Here is a 20,116-nt window from a genome sequence, read left to right as displayed (position 1 = left end):
ATATAAAGGAGAAACATTGGTTCAAATTATTTAAAACCGAGACAGTAAAAGAACATTATGTAAAAGAACAATATGTAATCTAGGAGTGTCGGAAGCCATCTAAATTCATGTGGAGGAAAGAGAAACCCTCTGCGGCCGCCTCGCCCTGTGGTCCAGGAAGACCACTGCAGCCCTCTCATGCTGGTCTCCTCATTTGCTGCTTGTGCTGTTAGAGCTGTTGCGTGCTCTCTCCAGCGCTACAGCTCTCTCTGTCTCCTACTTCTAGGAGGTTCTCAGCGCAGGGACCCCAGGTCCAAAGGGTATGCTCAGCTCCTGGCTCTTCTTGATGGTAGTGAGGTCCCCCTCAACCTCTGAGAGATTAAACCTTTTATAAACCTATTCCTCTGACCAAGACCACAAACTGACCAATCCTTTCAGTAGGCCACGGTCACCTTATTTGCATAGCAAACTGTCCAATCCCTTTGCAGGACTGTGGCCTAGCAAATCATCCTGTCAGAACTACAAACCCAGGGCCAGGAAGGCTGTATACAAAGAGAAACCTGTCACACTGTAAAAGGTCATAACATTTGAATATGAAAATCAATGTAATACACTGTATTAATAAAGGATATGATCACATGAGCATCTCAACAGACACAGAAAAAGCATGCCTGAGGCTGGGTTCTTTAGAGGAGCAAAACCAGTGAAGCATGTGTATACAAATAAATACATAGATTTATTTCAAGTAAATGGCTCACACATGTGGAGACTAGTAAGTCCCAAATCCCTGAGTAAGATGGCAGGCTGGAGATGTCTCCTGACTTACGTGGTTGCCTGGGCTGGGGAACCCAAAATCGGGAGGTCAGACCGTAGGCTGCTGGCTTATGGGGCTGTGGGAGCCGGTGAATTCCAAAATCTGCAGGGCAGACTTCAGGCTACTGGCTCAGATCAGAGGATAATGAGTTGGATGCAGGATCCAGAAAGAGAGCCCTGCCAGAACATCTATACATCCTGGATGCAGGCCGCACTCCCAAGGAAATTTCCCTTTCAACTGACTGGATGCTCACATCAGATCACAAAATGGAAGAAGATTAAATAATATCTGCCAAACCACTGGGAATCACGGCTTAGCCAAGTTGACATGAAACCTTAACCATCACAAAGCATTTGACAAAACTCAACACCCTTTCATGATAAAAACACTCAACAAATTTGAAATAGAAGGGGCTTTCCTCAACACAGTAAAGGGCACCTACTTAAACCCACAGTTAACATTCTACTTAATGGTGAAAGTCTAAAACCTTTCCCCCTAAGATCAGAAGGCAGGTCAGAATGTGTGGGACTGTATACAGGCATTATCAGCAGCACTGATCGCAATAGCTAAGGAGCTGAGACAACACAACCACTCGTCACCTGATGAATTAAAAACAAAATGTGGTATGTATACATAATGGAATATTATTTAGCCATAAAAAGAAATGAAGTACTGATTCATGCTACAATGTGGTTGAAACTTGAAAACATGATGCCAAGTGAAAGAAGCCAGACACAAAAGGCAACATACTGATGAATCATTTATATGAACTGTCCAGAAAAGGCAAATCCACAGAGAGAGGAAGTAGGTTAGTGGTTGCCAAGGGCTGGGGGGAGGATGCACAGTGGGGGAAAATGGGCAGTGAATTTAGTGGGTCCCGGGTTTTGTTTTAGGATAATGATAATGTTCCAGAATTAGAGTGGTGATGGCTGCGAGACTCTGTCAATATACTGAAAAGCACTGAACTGTACACTGTAAATGGGTGAATTTTATGGTATGTGAATTACATCTCAAAAGAAAAATTCATGGCGGGGTGGGGGGAGAATATTACAACGTGGGAGCAGCACACATGAGAAAACGCATGTCGACTACGTAAACTGCATAGTCTTCTGTGTTGAAACTAACCTACTTTTGGAGGACACTGTTCCACATAGGTCCTTTTTGCCATGACAACGTATTACTTAATATACAGTTTAAGATGGAAAGAATCAAAGGATGTTTATGATAAAGAGACAACTTCTATGCCACTTTCTATCCCATTATAGTATGCTATTAAATTGACAAAAAATTAGTGTTAAAACTGCAGGCCAAATTAAGCCTCTAAATACCAAAATTAACCCACAGGTATTATATATTCATATAATACATAAGAACGTATTTATATATTATATAAATATCGTCAATGTAACCCAAACCCAAACCCACTGCCATTGGGTCGATTCTGACTCATAGTGACCCTGTAAGGACAGAGCAGAACTGCCCCATAGGGCTTCTAAGGAGTGCCTGGTGGACTCAAACTGCAGACCTTTTTTTGGTTAGCAGCCATAGACAGCTCTTAACCACTACGCCACCAGGATTTCTGCCAATGGTAAAGAAACATATAAAGTTAGACAGGTTCTGAACTATCATATTTGAAAGACCACAGATGATGGCACCAATCAATGTTGTGCGATTCTCTTCATTTAGCATTCTATGAAAATTCATATGAGATGCTATTCTTAGCAGTTGCTCAGTACCACTGACACAGACCAAATTCAAATTTTAAAAAGCAAACGAGGTTCATGGAGAGGAATAAACCACACCTTCCATCTCTTTCTACCCTGGAAACATCTGGCTGCTGAACTTGCCACCAGAGCTTTTGTTTCCTAATTAACAGGACTGATATGTTTTCACCTTTAAAGGCCTTACAGCCCCCCAGAGTAATCAATCTACTGCAGCTCAATTACTGCACCAAGCACACACCAGTCAGCGACGGCGATGCGAACGACTGTGGCAGGGGCAGAGATATGAATATGCATAAACTCTAAGTGGCTGATCGAATCATCACAGAGGGTCAGGAGACTGTGCAGCAAAATAATGAGAAGAATTAATCACTGCAGATTCACCAGGCACTCAGGAAGCAAGTGCGTTTTTCACGTGTGTGCTGGAGTGAGAGTGAAGGAGAAACTGGCTTTCAGCCAGTTATGAATCGATTCACATGCCTCAAGATTGAAGTTATCCCTATAAATAAAGAAGAAACTTAACTTTATTTCCAATAACACGTCAATTACTATGATGACCTGAGAAACCAGGCTAACTAAATATTGAAGCCAAGAGATTCACAAATTCACAGGGCTGGAGTTCCCCACTGGGCATCCAGGCGCACATCTCACTGGAACATTAGAATAGGTCCCATCAGTGAGTTATAACTTCACATAAACAAGCGCTTTCATTACAGAAGTTACTATTAAATGTGCCAATTTATGTCAATAAACTGCCCTTTTGAAAATCTGTTGATGACTCACTTTTAAAATCTGGCTTCAGAAAGCTATGCTATATAACACTTCAGAAGTCACTAACTTTGCTACGTAAATAGTATTTAACACTTTATTAAGCACCTTCAAGCACAGTTGTAACTGACGAATTTAAGACATACTTTATATTTGAAAGACATGTAATGATCTCATTGCAAGTGAAATAAAACAAATGACTATATTCCTTTGTAATTCCTCTCATCTCAGTGAAGTCGTCCCTGGACAAGGCTGTACTGACTTGCCATTCAACCTCTCTGAATGTTCATTAAAGACACGCAAGTACTTTCTACCCCTCTGAGCACATTATAGAAAGGGCACCATATAAATGGAATGCTGTATACACTTCATGGCAAAAATTCGTATTTCACATGTATTAATAAGCACGCAATGATTAATTTCAACGCATCCTTAGAATTTAAAACTCAACATGACAAATGTAGACATATGTACACCTGTCTGACCAGTGTGTGGCTATGCCCTGAAACTGTGGAGTTTTCAAATGTTATGAATATTAACCAAATTCTGTTAGGGTTCATTAGAGATCAAAGGAAACTTCTAAGAGCCTTGGGTATCACAGACAATATCTGCCCACTTATGTCAGGAAAAATTTCAAGAACTCTAAAAGATAAGAGATAGAGTAATTGCTCATTTCCTGCTATTCATTAGAAACTAATGCTCATATGTTTTTCAAGATCGAAATGCTTCTATTCCATCTGCAGAATGTCAAATTTTTTCTGGACACGTATATAAAAATACACCTTTAATACTACTTGGTAAATACCTCAGTGCAGCACTAATATGTCCTTTACAGAATCGGTTTAATTTGAATGGTTGACCTGCTCTCTCGGAAATACTTTACCTGTAAATGTTATTATCTATTTTTGAATCCCAAATGCCTAGCACAATACCTAAAGCAGGGTAGGCATTTCAAAAAACCTTTATTAAATGAAATTACCCTTAGCAAGGAAATATCTACAGGATACACTAAGCTCACATGGAACTTTTATTTCCTTTATGTATACCACCTCTTTGGGGGTAAGCTCTCAAATGTAAGCCTTACCTAAAGGGCAGGACTTCAGTGCAAGTAGCAGGTGAAACAGATCCAGATGGTAATACCCTCGTAGTGGAAAAAGGCTAAAAGTACTCTTATTACTTAAACCAAGTTGATTATTTTAAACAAACGTGACAGGGTTTTTATTTTCAACATTTATAGAATAATGAAATTCAAGAAAACACAACTTATCCAGAGGTCAGTGACCTAACAACCTGGAACACCTGGAACACAGAAAAAACAACTTGGAATGCTGGCAACAACAGGTGAACTAAACTGATACTACAAAGCCTTTACCTTTAAAGTTGTGCTTTGATAGAACTCTTTAACTCAAGATTCCTTAAATTTTAGACCTAATTTTAACCAGTTTTACTTTTATATTTCCCAGGCTACAGGTGCAAACTACACGAGAGGAAAGGGAGGGAGAAAGAGAAATGGAAACGTCTGAGGGTATGTCGTTGTGAGTGGTGAGAGGGATGAGACTGTAGTACCCGGGAAGGCCCGAGCGGGGGAGCCCAACGACCCAGGCCCAGGGACCGCAGCAGGGATGCCGGAGACTCAGGGTCCTAAGGGCCGAGTACAATGGTGTTGATGACAACAGTCCAAAGTCATCAAGGAGAGGGGCACTCAGCACTTACTGTTTAACATAAAAAATACGGAATACATTTTTGAAAAGCTTTCATTAAAATTTACAAGAGTTTTTGCTGAACAGGGTCAGATTTTGTAACCTGGGAAATTCACACATCTGGAATACTTAATTTCTTATTATCAGTTAAATGAACTAAGCTGATGATATCTCTACCATCAATTTTTAGTATTAGTTAATGCAGTCCTTTTAAAAATTGATTTTTCAAACATGAAATCTTAAAGCTCATTATGGGTCTTGTGATACATTTAAAATCGTCAAATTTGAATGTTAACAGGTTATAAAAATAGGAAAAAAAATTGCCGAGAAACTGATGAAGTTCTCTCTATTATCAAAGGATTTCCCTACTAGTACGAAACAAAGAGCATCTGCGAGGACCCATTATGAGGGCTTCTTGGCAGCCAGCTTACCCGTGGGCCTCCTGCTGTCCCGCACGGAAAGCTGGACTCAGCCTCGATGAATTGCCATGCCCAGTCTTTTACCTTCATTTTCCTCATTGCCTTCCGTCCCCGACACTAATCTTTCAACCTCTGGCAGTGGTTATCTGAACGGCACTGACAGCACCTAAAAAGTAAACTTAAGGACCTCCACACAGCAGAAAATGAGGAGCCCTGGCGGGGCAACGGCTAAAACCTTGACTGCTAACCGAAAGGTCTGTGCTTCAAACTCACCAGCAGATCCACTAGAGAAAAGACCTGGTGATCCGCTCACATAAAGATAGCACCCTAGGTGACCCTATGGGGCAGTTCTACTCTGTTACACAGGGTTACAGTAAGTTGGAATCGACAGCACACAACAACACAGCACAAAATTAACCACACACACATGCACACAAAACTATATAAAGGCATTCTAATTCATATAAATATTTCGCTATCAGAAAAAACAAATATCCACATGCTGACTGTCTCATATTACCATTTGACATTTACCCAAGAGCACCTATAAATCGTTACCACATATTCAGAACCTCTCTAGGTATTACAGAAGACACAAGGAAGAGGAAGACATAGTACTCACTGCTATTTAACTAAAACAACTGAGGTGGGAGAATTCAAACACAAGGGCTTAAGTCTTGCTTAAAGATGTAGGAAAAATAAACTTTCTGCACTAATGGACAGAGGCAGAGACTATGTTCTGGGGAGGATTGACTGAGGTGGGTATACTGGAACACCATGGACAGTGTGTTAAAAAGCCCTTCAAAGCCAACTAGAGAGAATGCAGGCAAATGGAAACCTGGCCAAATAGTTTATGATTATTATGGTTTAACAGTTTTTAAAGGCAAAATATTGAAAATAAATTCCCTTATGGTCTTCAACAAACTATTTCCTTATGTAACACGCTGCCACCTGGTGGCAAGACAGAAATTACAGGGTCTGCTAGGTAAGACTTAACTGAAGTATTTTGGGCAGTTTTATTTAAACATCATAAACAGATGCTAGAGAACAAGGTATCTTGTAAAATAAGTGACTTATTGTTTTTCTCTTAGAATTGGGAAACAACTGCTAATCAATTCTAAGTATATTATCCGTATCCATTTGCCCAAGCTAATAATAACCACTATTTTTACTAAGTACTTGGAAACCCTGGTGGCGTAGCGGTTAAGTGCTACGGCTGCTAACCAAAGGGTCAGCAGTTCAAATCTGCCAGGCGCTCCTTGGAAACTCTATGGGGCAGTTCTACTCTGCCCTATAGGATCGCTATGAGTCGGAATCCACTCGATGGCACTGGGTTTGGTTTTTTTTTTAATAAGTACTTAACCATGTGCAAGATACTATGCTAAGTTATTTACATTAGTTTTCATTATTTCTGAAAAGAACTTAAAAAGATGTATAAAAATAATTTTAATGTCTGTCATTTGGTTTCAAGAAAACCTGTTACCTGTGGGGTGAAGTTACACCTGTAAAACTAGCAAGATGGCTAAGGGCGGGGCCTCTGGAACCAGACTGTGCAGGTTCAAGCCCCAGTGGCAGCTCTGTCTGCTTTAAATCAAAACCAAACCTGCTGCCGTTGAGTCAATTCCGACTCACAGCGACCCCACAGGACAGGTTAGAACTGCTCCAGTTTCCAAGGAGCAGCTGGTGGATTTGAACTGCCGACCTTTTGGTTAGCAGCCGTAGCTCTTAACCACTGCGCCACCAGGGCTTCTTTAGACCATTACTTAACCTCTCTGTAAAATAAGGATGGTAAGGGTATCTACTTCACAGGCTTGTTCTGAGGATTAAGATCAGGCAAAGAGCTGGCATACAGTTCTGTCCTCAATGCAGGCTAGCTTTCCCCATCAGGAACGTTAGGAGGCAACAGCCTGTGGGGAACAAGAGGAGGAAAAGGCAGTACAGGTGCTAAATGTGAATTTGCCCTGCAAACGCTGCCACGGAAGAACGAGAGAATTAGTGATCTTCAGTCCGTCCAAATATCTTCATTAAGTAAAGAAAATTAAAATATTAAAAAGTAAATCGGCAATACATAATGTGTACAGTGTGCCCTAAAGAATAAAATATACTGAACTAGGACCTAAATACTATGCAGAAACAGGAAAATCATGTGAAAAGAACACTGGACTAGAATTTGAGATTAGGGAGTTTAAATATGAAATTCTTTCAAATTCTGTGACTTTAAAATGTTCTGATTTTATGTGATTTAGCTCTAGCGGCAGAGGACTCATACATCATCCGGTACGGTGGCTTTCAAATTATATCTCATGGAAATTCTGCAGGGGCCGCCCCTTGGGAATGAGTTAGGTAGAAGTGGACAACCCAGGGGAATGGTGCCAGGAAGCCACTTCCTCCTCTTTCCCCCTCATTCTCCACAGCACTCCTGCTTTCAAAGTAGTGTGGTTCTATTTTTCTCTTTTTCATATACAATTTCCTTGTGTTTCACTGGAAGAAAGTACACCACAGCTAATTCTACTGATCTGCAATAACTTTTACTTTATAGGTATAACTGAGCTATAAGGATAAATTACTTGCCTGAGTCCAAACAATTGTTGCAGAGGCAGGATCAGAATCTACTATTCTTTCCACTACATTAACCCTCCCTTTATTAGGAGTACTTATCTTTAACAAAAGTCAGAGGAATTTTCAATTATTTTGTTTATGTTGCAGTTAAAATTAAACATAAAAAGTACTCACTTCACACATCCTTCAAAACGTGTCTACGCAGGAATTATTTTGGATAATATCTAGGGTTATTTTGGAGGTATATAAAATGTGTAGAGAAACAGGGATCAAAGGACCTTGTCTTCCAAGGTAAGGAGTTTGATTCTGAAGATGTGGGGGACCACTACATGATTTTCAGAAACCTGGAGAGTGACACCCAATTTTCATTTTTAGGAAGATCTCACACTGTGGAAGATTGAAAAATAAAGACAAGGAGTCCAGTTAGGAGGCAATTACAGTACAGGACAATCTGGAGAGATATTTAACATAGAAAAAACAAAACAATGGGTAGAAAGCATATTAACTGAATAAACGAATGTAAAGAAGTGAGGGAAGAGAACACTACAGGAAGCCTTTTTTTATTGTGGTGAAAACACATACAACAAAAACATACAGCAATTCAACAACTTCTTTTGGAAAATTAAGTGACACTGATTACATTCTTCAAGTTGCACAACCATTCTTGCTCTTCTTCTAAATTACCTCACCACCATTAACATACATTTGACGTACCCTAATCCTCACAACTGGACCAATAAGCAACACCATGATAAGTGGAGAAAAGACTGAAGCTGTCAAGGATTTAATTCTACTTGGACCCACAATCAATACTTAGGGAAGCATTAGTCAGGAAATCAAACGACGTACTGCACTGGAGCAGACCTGCTTTAAAGTGTTAAAAAGCAAAGATGTCACTCTGGGGACTGAGGTGCGCCTGACCCAAGCCCTGGTGTTCTGAATCACTTCATACGCACATGAGAGCTGGACAGTGAACAAGGAAGAGCTGGTGCGTCTGAATTATGGTGCTGATGAAGAACACTGAACACACCATGGACTGCCGGAAGAACAAACAAAATTGTCTTGGAAGAAGTACAGCCAGAATGCTCAAGGAAAGGTGGCAGGACTCTGTCTTACGTCCTTTGGACATGTTATCAGGAGAGACCAATGCCTGGAGATGCACATCATGCTTGGTAAAAAAAAAAAAAAAAAAAAAATGCTTGGTAGAGGATCAAAAAAGACCCTCAAGGAGATGGATTGACACAGTGGTTGCAACAACGGGCTCCAACATAGCAATGACTGTGAAGGTGGCACAAGACTGGGCAGTATTTCGTTCTGTGGGACACAGAGTCGCTGTGAGTCAGAACCGACTCAATGGCGCCTACCAACAACAATGCACCCTAAGCACAAACTCCCTCTTTCCTCCCACCCCTAGTAACCAATAATTATTTTTACATATTTGCTTATTTCAAAGAAGTGAGATCATAGTTATTTGTCCTTTAGTGGCTGACTTCTTTCACTCAGCATAACATTTTCTAGGTTCACCCATGTTGTAGCATGTATCAGGACTTCGTTTTTCTTTATGGCTGAGTAATATGCCACTGGAAACCCAGGTGGCATAATGGTTAAGTACCACAGCTGTGAACCAAAAGGTCGGCAGTTCAACTCTATCCTATAGGGTCGCTATGAGTCAGAATTAACTCAATGGCAACAGGTTTGGTTTTTTTCTTAATATTCCATTGTGTGTACACACACTTTGTTTATCCATTCATAGGTGGGCATGTCATTTTCCACTTTTGTCTACTGTGAGCAGTCCTGCCATGAACACTGGTGTACAGGCATCTGTGTTGCTGCTTTCAGGCCTTTTGGGTATATATCTAAGAGTAGAAGTGCTGCGTCATATGGTTGTTCTACGTCAAATGTTTGAGGAACCGCCAAACTGTTTTCCACAGTGGCTGCACCATTTCACAGGCCCACCAGGAATGGACGAGGGTTCCTGTTTCTTCACAACCTCGCCAACACCTAAGAGTATGGTTTTTTGCTCATTGCCATTCTAATGGGGTAAGATGGTTTCTCCTTGTGGTTTTGATTTGCATTTTCCTCTCCCTAATGGCTAATGAAGGAGCCCTGGTGATGCAGTGATTAAGTACTCAGCTGCTAATTGAAGGGTCAGTGGTTTGAACCAACCAGCCACACTCCAAGGGAAAAAGATGTGGTGGTCTGCTTCAGCCTTGAAAACCCTATGGAGCAGTTCTACTCTGTCCTACAGGGTCACTCAGTTGGAACTGGCTCCATGGCACACAACAAAAACAATGGCTAATGATTTTGAGCATCTATCTGTTCATGTGCTTACTGGCCATCTGAATATCCTCTTTAGTGGACTGTCAAAGTCCTTTGCCCATTTTTTGACTGGGCTGTATTTTTGTTGTTAAGTTGTAGAAGTATTTTACATATTTTGGATATAAGACCCTTATCAGGTATATACCAAAAAACCCGTATCTGTTGCTGTCAAGTTGACCCTACAGGACAGGGTAAACTGCCTCATAGGGTTTCCAAGGCTGTGACCTTTAAGTTAGCAGCTGAGTGCTTAACCACTGCACCACCAGAGCACATTGATCAGATATATGCTTCCCAAAAAACTTCTCCCAATCTGTAGGCTGTCCTTCACTTTTATAATAAAGTCCTTTGATACATAAAAAGTAAATTTTTATAAAGTCCCTTCCCATTTGTCCAGTGAGAAAGATATAGCAGTCCTACTCTGTCCTATAAGGTCGCTATGGGTCAGAATTGACTCGACGGCAGTGGGTTTCGTTCCATTTATCTATTTTGTTTTTTGCTACTTATGCTTTAGTTGTCATATCTGATAGTCCATCACTAAAAAGTAGGTCCCACCAGTTTCACCCCTACATTTTCTTCCAAGAATTTTAGTTTTCACATTTAGGTCCTTGATTCATTTTGAAATGGTTTTTGTATACGATGTGAGGGTTGGATTCTGATTCAGTTTTCTGTATGTGGAAATCCAATTTTCCTAGCACCATTTAAGAGACTGCCTTCCCCTCATTGGATAAATTTACCACCTTTGTCAAAAATCAGCTGACCATAGTTTTATTTCGTGCATGGTTTTATTTCTGGGCTCTCCATTCTATTCCATTGGTCTGTATGTCAATTATCATACCAACTACTGTGACTTTATGGTATACTTTGACATCAAAACGTGAGTGTCCTACTTTATTCTTCTTCAAGACTGCTCTAGCTATTTGGGGTCCCTTGCCCTTCCATATGAATTTGAGGATTGGCTTTTCCATTTCTGTCAAGCATCCTGTTGGATTTTTTTTCATCTTTACTAATATTTTTATTTCAAAATATTTCAAACATACAAAAAAAAAAGGATAAAGTAGAATGAATACACACGTACCTACCACCTCGCTTCAAAATATAACATTTTGGCATTTTTGCTTCACATCTTTTTTAAATAAAAATTTAAAATATAGTTAAAAGTACCCTTCCCTATTTCTCTTCTCTTTCTCAGTGGTAACTGCTATCCCGAAATTGTATGTATCATCTCCATGTGTATTTTTATATTTTCATAATATACACAGGTATCTAAAAACAACAGATAATACTTCATAAGTATATGGCATCATACTCTATATATTCTTCTACAACTTGCTTTTTGCATTCAATGTTACTTATTTTTTTAGATTTATCCATGTTGATATATGCAGTTTTCTTTTTTGTTTAAATAATTTATTTTTGTTGTTAATATACACAGCAAAACATACACAAACTCAATAGTTTCTACACGTACAGCTCAGTGGCACTGATTAAATTCTTCGAGTTGTGCAACCATTCTCACCCTCCTTTTCTGAGTTGTTCCTCCTCCATTAACAAACGCACCGCCTCCTAAGGTTCTTCTCTAATATTTCCAGTTGTTGCCAGTTTGATCCCATATAGGCAGCTCTTGAAAGAGAACAATGTTCATGACATTCTTTTTTTGTTTGTTTGTTTTTAAGATAAATTAGATTTTACTGAAATTTAAAATTTCTGCTCAAAAGCAATATATATATATATTTTAATTTTATCGTGTTTAGGTGAAAGTTCACAGCACAAATTAATTTCTCATTCAAAAATGTACACACTGCTTTGTGACACTGGTTGCAATCCCTGCATTGTGTCAGCATTCTCCACCTTCCCTTTTCCACCCCAGGTTCCCCGTGTCCATTCATCCAGTATTCCTGTCTCTTCTCATCTTGCTTTTGGGCAGGTATTGCCCATTTGGCCTCATATACTTGACCGAACTAAGAAACACGTTTCTCGTGTGCTGTTTGTTTTACAGGCCTGTCTAATCTTTGGCTGAAAAGTGGACTTCAGGAGTGGCTTTGGTTCTGTGTTAGCAGGGTGTCCGGGGACCAGGGTTTTGGAAGTTCCTCCAGTCTCTGTCAGACCAGTAAGTCTGGCCTTATTTTGTGACTCTGAATTTTGTTCTACATTTTTATCGCACCGTCAGAGTGGTCAGTGGTGATAGCTGGGCACAATCTAGTTCTTCTGAGTTCAGGCTGGTGGAGGCTGTGTTTCATGTGGTCCTTTAATCCTCTGGACTAATATTTTCCTTGTGTCTTTGGTTTTCTTCATTCTCCTCTGCTCCAGATAGGATGGGATCAATAGATTTATCTTAGACGGCTGCTTGCAAACTTTGAAGACCCTGGACGCTACCCACTGAAGTAGAACGCAGAACATTTTCTTTACAAACTGCGTTATGCCAGTCGACCTAGATGTCCCACAAGACCACAGTTCCAGCCCTCAGCCCCAGTAACTTGGTCCTTCAAGGTGTGTGGATGTGTCTAGGCAGACATTCTTTACTAGTTAAGCTAAACTATTGTTTGGTTTTAAGACTTGAAGGATATTTTAGGTTTATGGCTTAAAGGCTGTCTCAGGGCAATAGTTTCAGGAGTTTATCCAGCCTCCATGGCACCTGAAAGTCTGGAGTCCACGTGAATTTGAAATTCCATTCTGCATTTCTCCCTTCTGATCAAGATTCTTCTATAGAATCTTTGATCAAAATATTCAATAATGGTAGCCAGCACCACCCAGTTCATTCTGGTCTCATGGTGAAGTAGACAGTTGTTCATAGAGGCAGCTAACCACGCATTCCATTTCCTCCTCCTATTCCTGACTCTCCTTCTTCCTCTGTTGCTCCAGGCAAATAGAGGCCAATTGTTGTGCCTTGAATGGCCTTCTGCAAGCTTTCAAGACCCCAGGTGCTATACAACAATCTAGGATATAAAACAGAAGCACTAAACACACTATTAGATCAATTAACTGGGATGGCCCATGAAACCATGACCCTAAACCTCCAAACCAAGAAAACAAATTCCATGAGATGTTTGAGTCTATATAAGCTGCCTCAGTAACTTTTTCTTTTTTTTTTTTTTGCCATTGTTGTAAATATGACACAACTTCTGTCAATCCAACTTTTTAAAGGTGTACACCTTATTGATGTTGGATTTTGATGGAGACCACACTGAAGTTATAGATGCTTTGGGTAGTACTGACATCTAACTACATTAATCCCTCCAATCCATGAACATGGAATATCCTTCCATTTATTTAGGTCTTCTTTGATTTGTTTTATAGTTTTCTGTATACAGTATACAGGTCTTTCACCTCCCTGACTAAATTTATTCCTAGTTATTTTATTCTCTTAGATGCTACTATAAGAAGACTTTCAATTTTCTTTGTGGATTGGGCGGCAGTGCTCACTAACCTCAAGTACTCAGAAGAAAGAGGAGGTTTGTAGACTAGAGCAGGATAAGTAGTAGTTATTCAGTTCTGTCTGAATGTGCTAAATTGGAAGGGTCTGAGGACTGGTGAAGCGGAGCTGTCCTGGTAGCAGCTGTAAATGAGAGCTGAACTCTTAGACTAAGAATGGCCTCTGAAGTCATGGTTTAGCTGACATCGCAACATGGAAAACAGCTGGTGGAGGAGTCTGGGACGATAGAGAGGCACAAAAGGAGAAGAAAGAACAGTGTCATGGAGCTAAGGAAGAAGAAAGTTTACGGAAGAGTAGTCAACACCCCTGAAGGATTGTTTAAGGTAAGAACAGAAAAGCATTCCTTAGGTATATAGCAAACTTGGCCTTTCCAGGGTTTGATGGAGAGGTCAGAATGTGAACTGAGGTGTGAAAAGGCAGGACGAAATGGAGACAGCTTTTACCAGAAGGTGGAAGGGAGCATACTGAGGAGAGCTGGGAGTGATAGGTTTTTATTTTTAAAACGGCTGAAATGATTATATAATTATATACCAAGAAGCAAGAATCATTTGAGAAGGAGGGGATGAAGGTAACAAGGTTTGAAGGCATGATGACTCTAGGGAGATGAAATGGGATAGTGCTCTGTAAGGTTCTTCTGTCGGGTAACAAAGCTGACTAGGCTTCTCTATCGCCTCTATACCTCCACAGAGAGTGATTCTACCATCAGCAGCACCAACATCACTTGGGGGCTGGCTAGAAATGCAGATACGCAGGCCACACCCTAGATGTACTGAATTAGAACCTGCATTTTAACAAAATACCTGAGTGAGCTGTACACACATAAACGTTTGAGAAGCACTACTCTAAAGTAATCCCAGAGAAGTACAACTCATTAAAAATATACACAGATTCTGGAGATATTCTGAGCTTAAAAAATGTAATCTCCAGACTCTGCCCTCTAGACTTGCATGTTACTGTGAAGTACGAGAGTAAGCAAAACAAAAAAGATATCAGTCCTTCCTAGAATTCCATGGTGTGTTAACAGTGTTATGCCTCCCTCCTCCCAATTCCACGGCTAAATAACATTTGGAAAACTCTTGGTTAAATAAGCAAGCAAGTTTCTTAACAGTGGTTTCTCAGAGACTAATATGCTATTATGAACTCTGGTTTTCTAAAGAAGTATATACTATAGCTGTTTCGGAACTTGTTTGACCATGGGACCCTATCTAGAAATGGTTACACTGATTAAAGCTCCTCAAAAAAAAAAACCCAGAATTATCTTCATTACTGCTGTTCCATACTGTGAGTCTAAAAATAAAGAGGACTAGACAGGAAAAGAACACCTGTCTAGAGTCCGCTACGTAAAATGATGATAATGTGTGTGAAAGAACTCTGACAAAGTGCTGTACACATATATGACTATACTATTTTTTTTTTTATTATCTTTAGGTACTTGGCATGTTTTAATCGTCTGAAAAGTCTTCTGAAAGAAATTTTCCACTTTACAAGCCACTCTTCTAAATGTTGACATTGCTGGTGTGCCACAGTGATCATCTGATTCCAAGGACATGAGAAAGAGGTATGGATCCTGTGGGGAGTCAGGGCAGTAAGCATGGAGACGTGATTTCTTGGTCCTCAATGACCTTCGATCTCAGGTGAAAACATAAGGGTTAACAATTTGAACAAAGGGCCAAGACTTTCATTTCAAAAACATACATAAAGACTTAAATCTTCAAAAATATTTGTTGGTGATCATAATAAAAAAATAATAAAAAAATTAGAGTTCATTATTTCCTTATCAGCAAGAGAAGTCGAAAGAATTTTTTTTTTTGGTCAGTCAGAGGTAAAAGAGTCTAAAAGTCATTTTCTAACATAAAATGTGGTAACTCTATAAATGCTAGGCACCAAAAAAAAAAAAAAACAAAAAACCAAACCCAGTGCCGTCGAGTCGATTCCGACTCATAGCAACCCTATAGGACAGGGTAGAACTGCCCCATAGAGTTTTCAAGGAGCACCTGGAGGATCTGAACTGCCGGCCCTTTGGTTGGCAGCCGTAGCACTTAACCACTATGCCACCAGGGTTTCCATACTAGGCACATGCAGCATAAATACTACTTGAAAAAATGACAGACCACTAAAAAGATTTTTTTGTTCTCTATGCTCTGAGGCCAAATATATGTGTATAACATCCAAATATTACATGTAAAAAATCAATAATGGGAACTGAAAACGTAAAGAATGAGTTCAGGTCTCCTGTTACTATCAGATTACCAAAAAGACAAGAACATTTTGACTGAAATTAACCTTTTGCTTTTGTTGACATTTAGGAGATAAACTTTAGGGGAGTATTTCTACTATCATATCTATGGGTATATTTCCTCAGTAAAATAACAAAAAGAATAAAATGATAACAGCGTGTTCGCCCTTACGTGTCTGTCAGTTTGTCGTACTGTGGGGGCTTGCATGTTGCTGTTATGCTGGAAGCTATGCCACTGGTATTCAGATAGCAACAGGGTCACCCATGGAGGACAGATTTCAGCTGAGCTTCCAGACTAAGACAGACTAGGAAGAAGGACCCGGCAGTCTACTTCTGAAAAGCATTTGCCAATGAAAACCTTATGCACAGCAGTGGAACACTGTCTGATATAGTGCTGGAAGATGAGCCCCCCAGGCTGGAAGGCACTCAAAAGATGACTGGGGAAAAGCTGCCTCCTCAAAGTAGAGTAAGAGTAGACCTTAATGACGTGGATGGAGTAAAGCTTTTGGGACCTTCATTTGCTGATGTGGCACGACTCAAAATAAGAAGAAACAGCTACAAAAATCCATTAATAATCGGAACCTGGAACGTACGAAGTATGAATCTAGGAAAATTGGAAATCGTCAAAAACGAAATGGAATGCATAAACATCCATATCCTAGGCATTAGTGAGCTGAAATGGACTGGCATTGGCCATTTTGAATCAGACAATCATATAGTCTACTATGCCGCGAATAACAACTTGAAGAGGAATGGTGTTGCATTCATCGTCAAAAAGAGCGTTTCAAGCTTTCACCAACGTTAACGGCGAATATACACACGGACCTCGCCAGATGGAACACACAGAAATCAAACTTGACTACATTGGTGGAAAGAGACGATGGAAAAGCTCAATATCATCAGTCAGAACAAGGCCAGGGGCTGACTGTGGAACAGACCATCAGTTGCTCATCTGCAAGTTCAAGCTGAAACTGAAGAAAATCAAAACAAGTCCATGAGAGCCAAAATATGACCTTGAGTATACCCCACCTGAATTTAGAGACCATGTGAAGAACAGATTTGACGCATAAACCCTAGTGATAGAAGATGAGATGAGTTGTGGAATGACATCAAGGATAGCATCCATGAAGAAAGCAAGAGGTCACTGAAAAGACAGGAAAGAAAGAAAAGACCAAGATAGATGTCAGAAGAGACTCTGAAACTTCCTCTCAAACGTCGAGCAGCTAAAGCAAAAGGAAGAACTGATGGAGTAAAAGAACTGAACAGATGATTTCAAAGGGCAGCTTGAGAAGACAAAGTAAAGTATTAAAATGACATGTGCAAAGAGCTGGAGATGGAAAACCAAAAGGGAAGAACACGCTCGGTGTTTCTCAACCTGAAAGAACTGAAGAAAAAATTCAAACTTCGAATTGCAATAGTGAAGGATTCTATGCGGAAAATATTAAACGACGCAGGAAGCATCAAAGAAAGGAAGGATGGAATACACAGAGTCATTGTACCAAAAAGAATTAGTCGATGTTCAACTATTTCAAGAGGTGGCATATGATCAGGAACCAATGGTACTGAAGGAAGAAGTCCAAGCTGTTCTGAAGGCACTGGCGAAAAACAAGGCTCCAGGAATTGATGAAATATCAACTGAGATGTTTCAGCAAACGGATGCAGCGCTGGAGGTGCTCACTTGTCTATGCCAAGAAATATGGAAGACAGCTTCCTGGCCAACTGACTGGAAGAGATCCATATTTATGCCTATTCCCAGGAAAGGTGATCCAACTGAATGTGGAAATTATAGAACAATATCGTTAATATCACACGCAAGCAAAATTTTGCTGAAAATTCAAAAACGGCTGCAGCAGGATATCAACAGGGAACTGCCAGAAATTCAAGCTGGTTTCAAAAGAGGACATGGAACCAGGGATATCATTGCTGATGTCAGATGGACCCTGGCTGAATGCACAGAATACCAGAAGGATGTTTACCTGTGTTTTATTGACTATGCAAAGGCATTCGACTGCGTGGATCATAACAAATTATGGGTAACATTGCAAAGAACGGGAATTCCAGAACGTTTAATTGTGCTCATGAGGAACCTTTATAGATCAAGAGGCAGTTGTTCGGACAGAATAAGGGCATACTGATTGGTTTAAAGTCAGGAAAGGTGTGCGTCAAGGTTGTATTCTTTCATCGTACCTATTCAATCTGTATGCTGAGCAAATAATCCGAGAAGCTGGACTATATGAAAAAGAATGGGGCATCAGGATTGGAGGAAGAGTTGTTAACAACCTGCATTATGCAAACGACGCAGCCTTCCTGCTGAGAGTGAAGAGGACTTGAAGCACTTACTAATGAAGATCAAAGACCACAGCCTTCAAGTATGGATTACACCTCAATATAAAGACAACAAAAATCCTCACAACTGGACCAATGGGCAACATCATGATAAATGGAGAAAAGACTGAAGTTGTCAAGGATTTCATTTTACTTGGATCCACAATCAACAGCCATGGAAGCAGCAGTCAAGAAATAAATGATGTATTGCATTGGGTAAATCTGCTGCAAAGGACCTCTTTAAAGTGTTGAAGAGCAAAGATGTCACCTAGAAGACTAAGGTGCGCCTGATCCAAGCCATGATATTTTCAATCGCATCATATGCATGTGAGAGCTGGACAATGAATAAGGAAGACCGAAGAAGAATTGATGCCTTTGAATTGTGGTGTTGGCGAAAATATTGAATATACCATGGACTGCCAAAAGAATAAACAAATCTGTCTTGGAAGAAGTACAACCAGAATGCTCCTTAGAAGCAAGGATGGAGAGACTGCATCTTACATACTTTGACATGTTGTTGGGAGGGATCAGTCCCTGGAGAAGGACATCATGCTCGGCAGAGTACAGGGTCAGCGGAAAAGGGGAAGACCCTCAACGAGGTGGACTGACACAGTGGCTGCAACAATGAGCTCAAGCATTACAACAATTGCAAGGATGGCTTAGGACCAGGCAGTGTTTCGTTCAGGTGTGCACAGGGTCGCTATGAACCGGACCCAACTCGACGGCACCTAACAACAACAACAGCATATTTGGAGCCATCTCAAGTTGTGTAACACAGATTAAAATGCATTCCATAGGAGCAACGAACTTCCTTATTAAATTTGTAACTTGGAATTATAAACTATAATTTGGAACTAAACATATTTAAACTTAATACTTGAGTATCATAGAGGTTTGCTAATACAGAGAGGTTTTATATGGATAAAGCTTTCTACACTTGTATGTGTGTATAATAAAATGTTTGTGCGTGTATATACTGTTATTATTAATGTATCAGGAGCCCTGGTGGTGCAGTGATTAAGAGCTCAGCTGCTAACCAAAAGGTTGGCAGTCTGAATCTGCCAGCCACTTCCTGGAAATCCTTTGGGGGCAGTTCTACTCTGTCCTATAGGGTCACTATGAGTTGAAATTGACTCAACAACAATGGGTTTGGTTCAACATAATTTACTTTTAAGTAATTTATATTTTTAATAAGGCTTTTTAAGAGAGTTCTTTTAACACGTGAGTCCCCCAACTTACACACAAGTGCCAAAAATCAGTGAGGAATGAAATAATTCCCGATAGAACATGCAAAAAAGAGGGCACTGGCCTTCTGTAAGTTGTCCAATCACCAACCACCACTCTTGCTGGATGACTAGGATGCTTGGTTAGGGTACCTGCCTTACTCTTTAAACTCCTCCATACACAGCTCTCACAGAGCAGGGTCCTCAGAGTTCAGGGAGTCAGTGGAAAAGGATTCTTGTCTAAGCCCACAGCCCCCGTTCCCACCCACTGCGTTACTGTCTGCCCCATGGAGTTTCGTTTATTCTCCTAAGGGAGAACAGGATGGCATAGTTGGGCAAACCTGAGTGCCTGAAAAGCAAAAACTTAAGGTATAGCACTTAGAACAAAATTTCTCCAAATTAACTGCTATTTCTCTAATAACTACATTTCCAAGTCCAAGGTCAAGAAGCTAAAGATTCTGTGAAATTAAACGCATTTATCCCTGTAATTCTAGCAGGCTAACTCTTGGTTAAACTCCTTTTCAGTTCAATTCCTTCAGATAGAATATTGTAATTTTTTCAGTTGGATAGTTTGCCTCTGAGGTGTTAGCTCCCTATCACAGGAACTAGAATGGAGTTCCTAT

At 40.2% G+C, this 20,116-nt stretch overlaps 1 protein-coding gene across 4 annotated transcripts in view; it reads right to left on the bottom strand.

Moving 5' to 3' along the window:
* RAB2A (RAB2A, member RAS oncogene family) overlaps positions 1-20,116 on the bottom strand; it is a 124,551-nt gene that overhangs the window by 3,769 nt on the left and 100,666 nt on the right. Inside the window, exon 7 of one of the 4 annotated variants that reach the window (XM_023545701.2) lies at positions 2-11,899. The exons of 1 other annotated variant lie outside the window; for it this stretch is intronic. In XM_023545701.2, coding sequence (XP_023401469.1) covers positions 11,843-11,899 — 57 coding nt within the window. In that variant the 3' untranslated portion in view covers positions 2-11,842. Of the gene's footprint in view, position 1; positions 11,900-13,322; positions 15,277-15,308; positions 15,339-20,116 lie in introns of those variants that run through there. 2 more of the 4 variants (XM_064267722.1, XM_064267723.1) reach the window with 2 other exon arrangements.

The sequence above is a fragment of the Loxodonta africana genome, chromosome 14, assembly GCF_030014295.1.
Source record: "Loxodonta africana isolate mLoxAfr1 chromosome 14, mLoxAfr1.hap2, whole genome shotgun sequence".
NCBI classification, from domain to species: Eukaryota; Metazoa; Chordata; class Mammalia; order Proboscidea; family Elephantidae; genus Loxodonta; species Loxodonta africana.
This window is presented reverse-complemented; position numbering and strand designations above follow the sequence as displayed.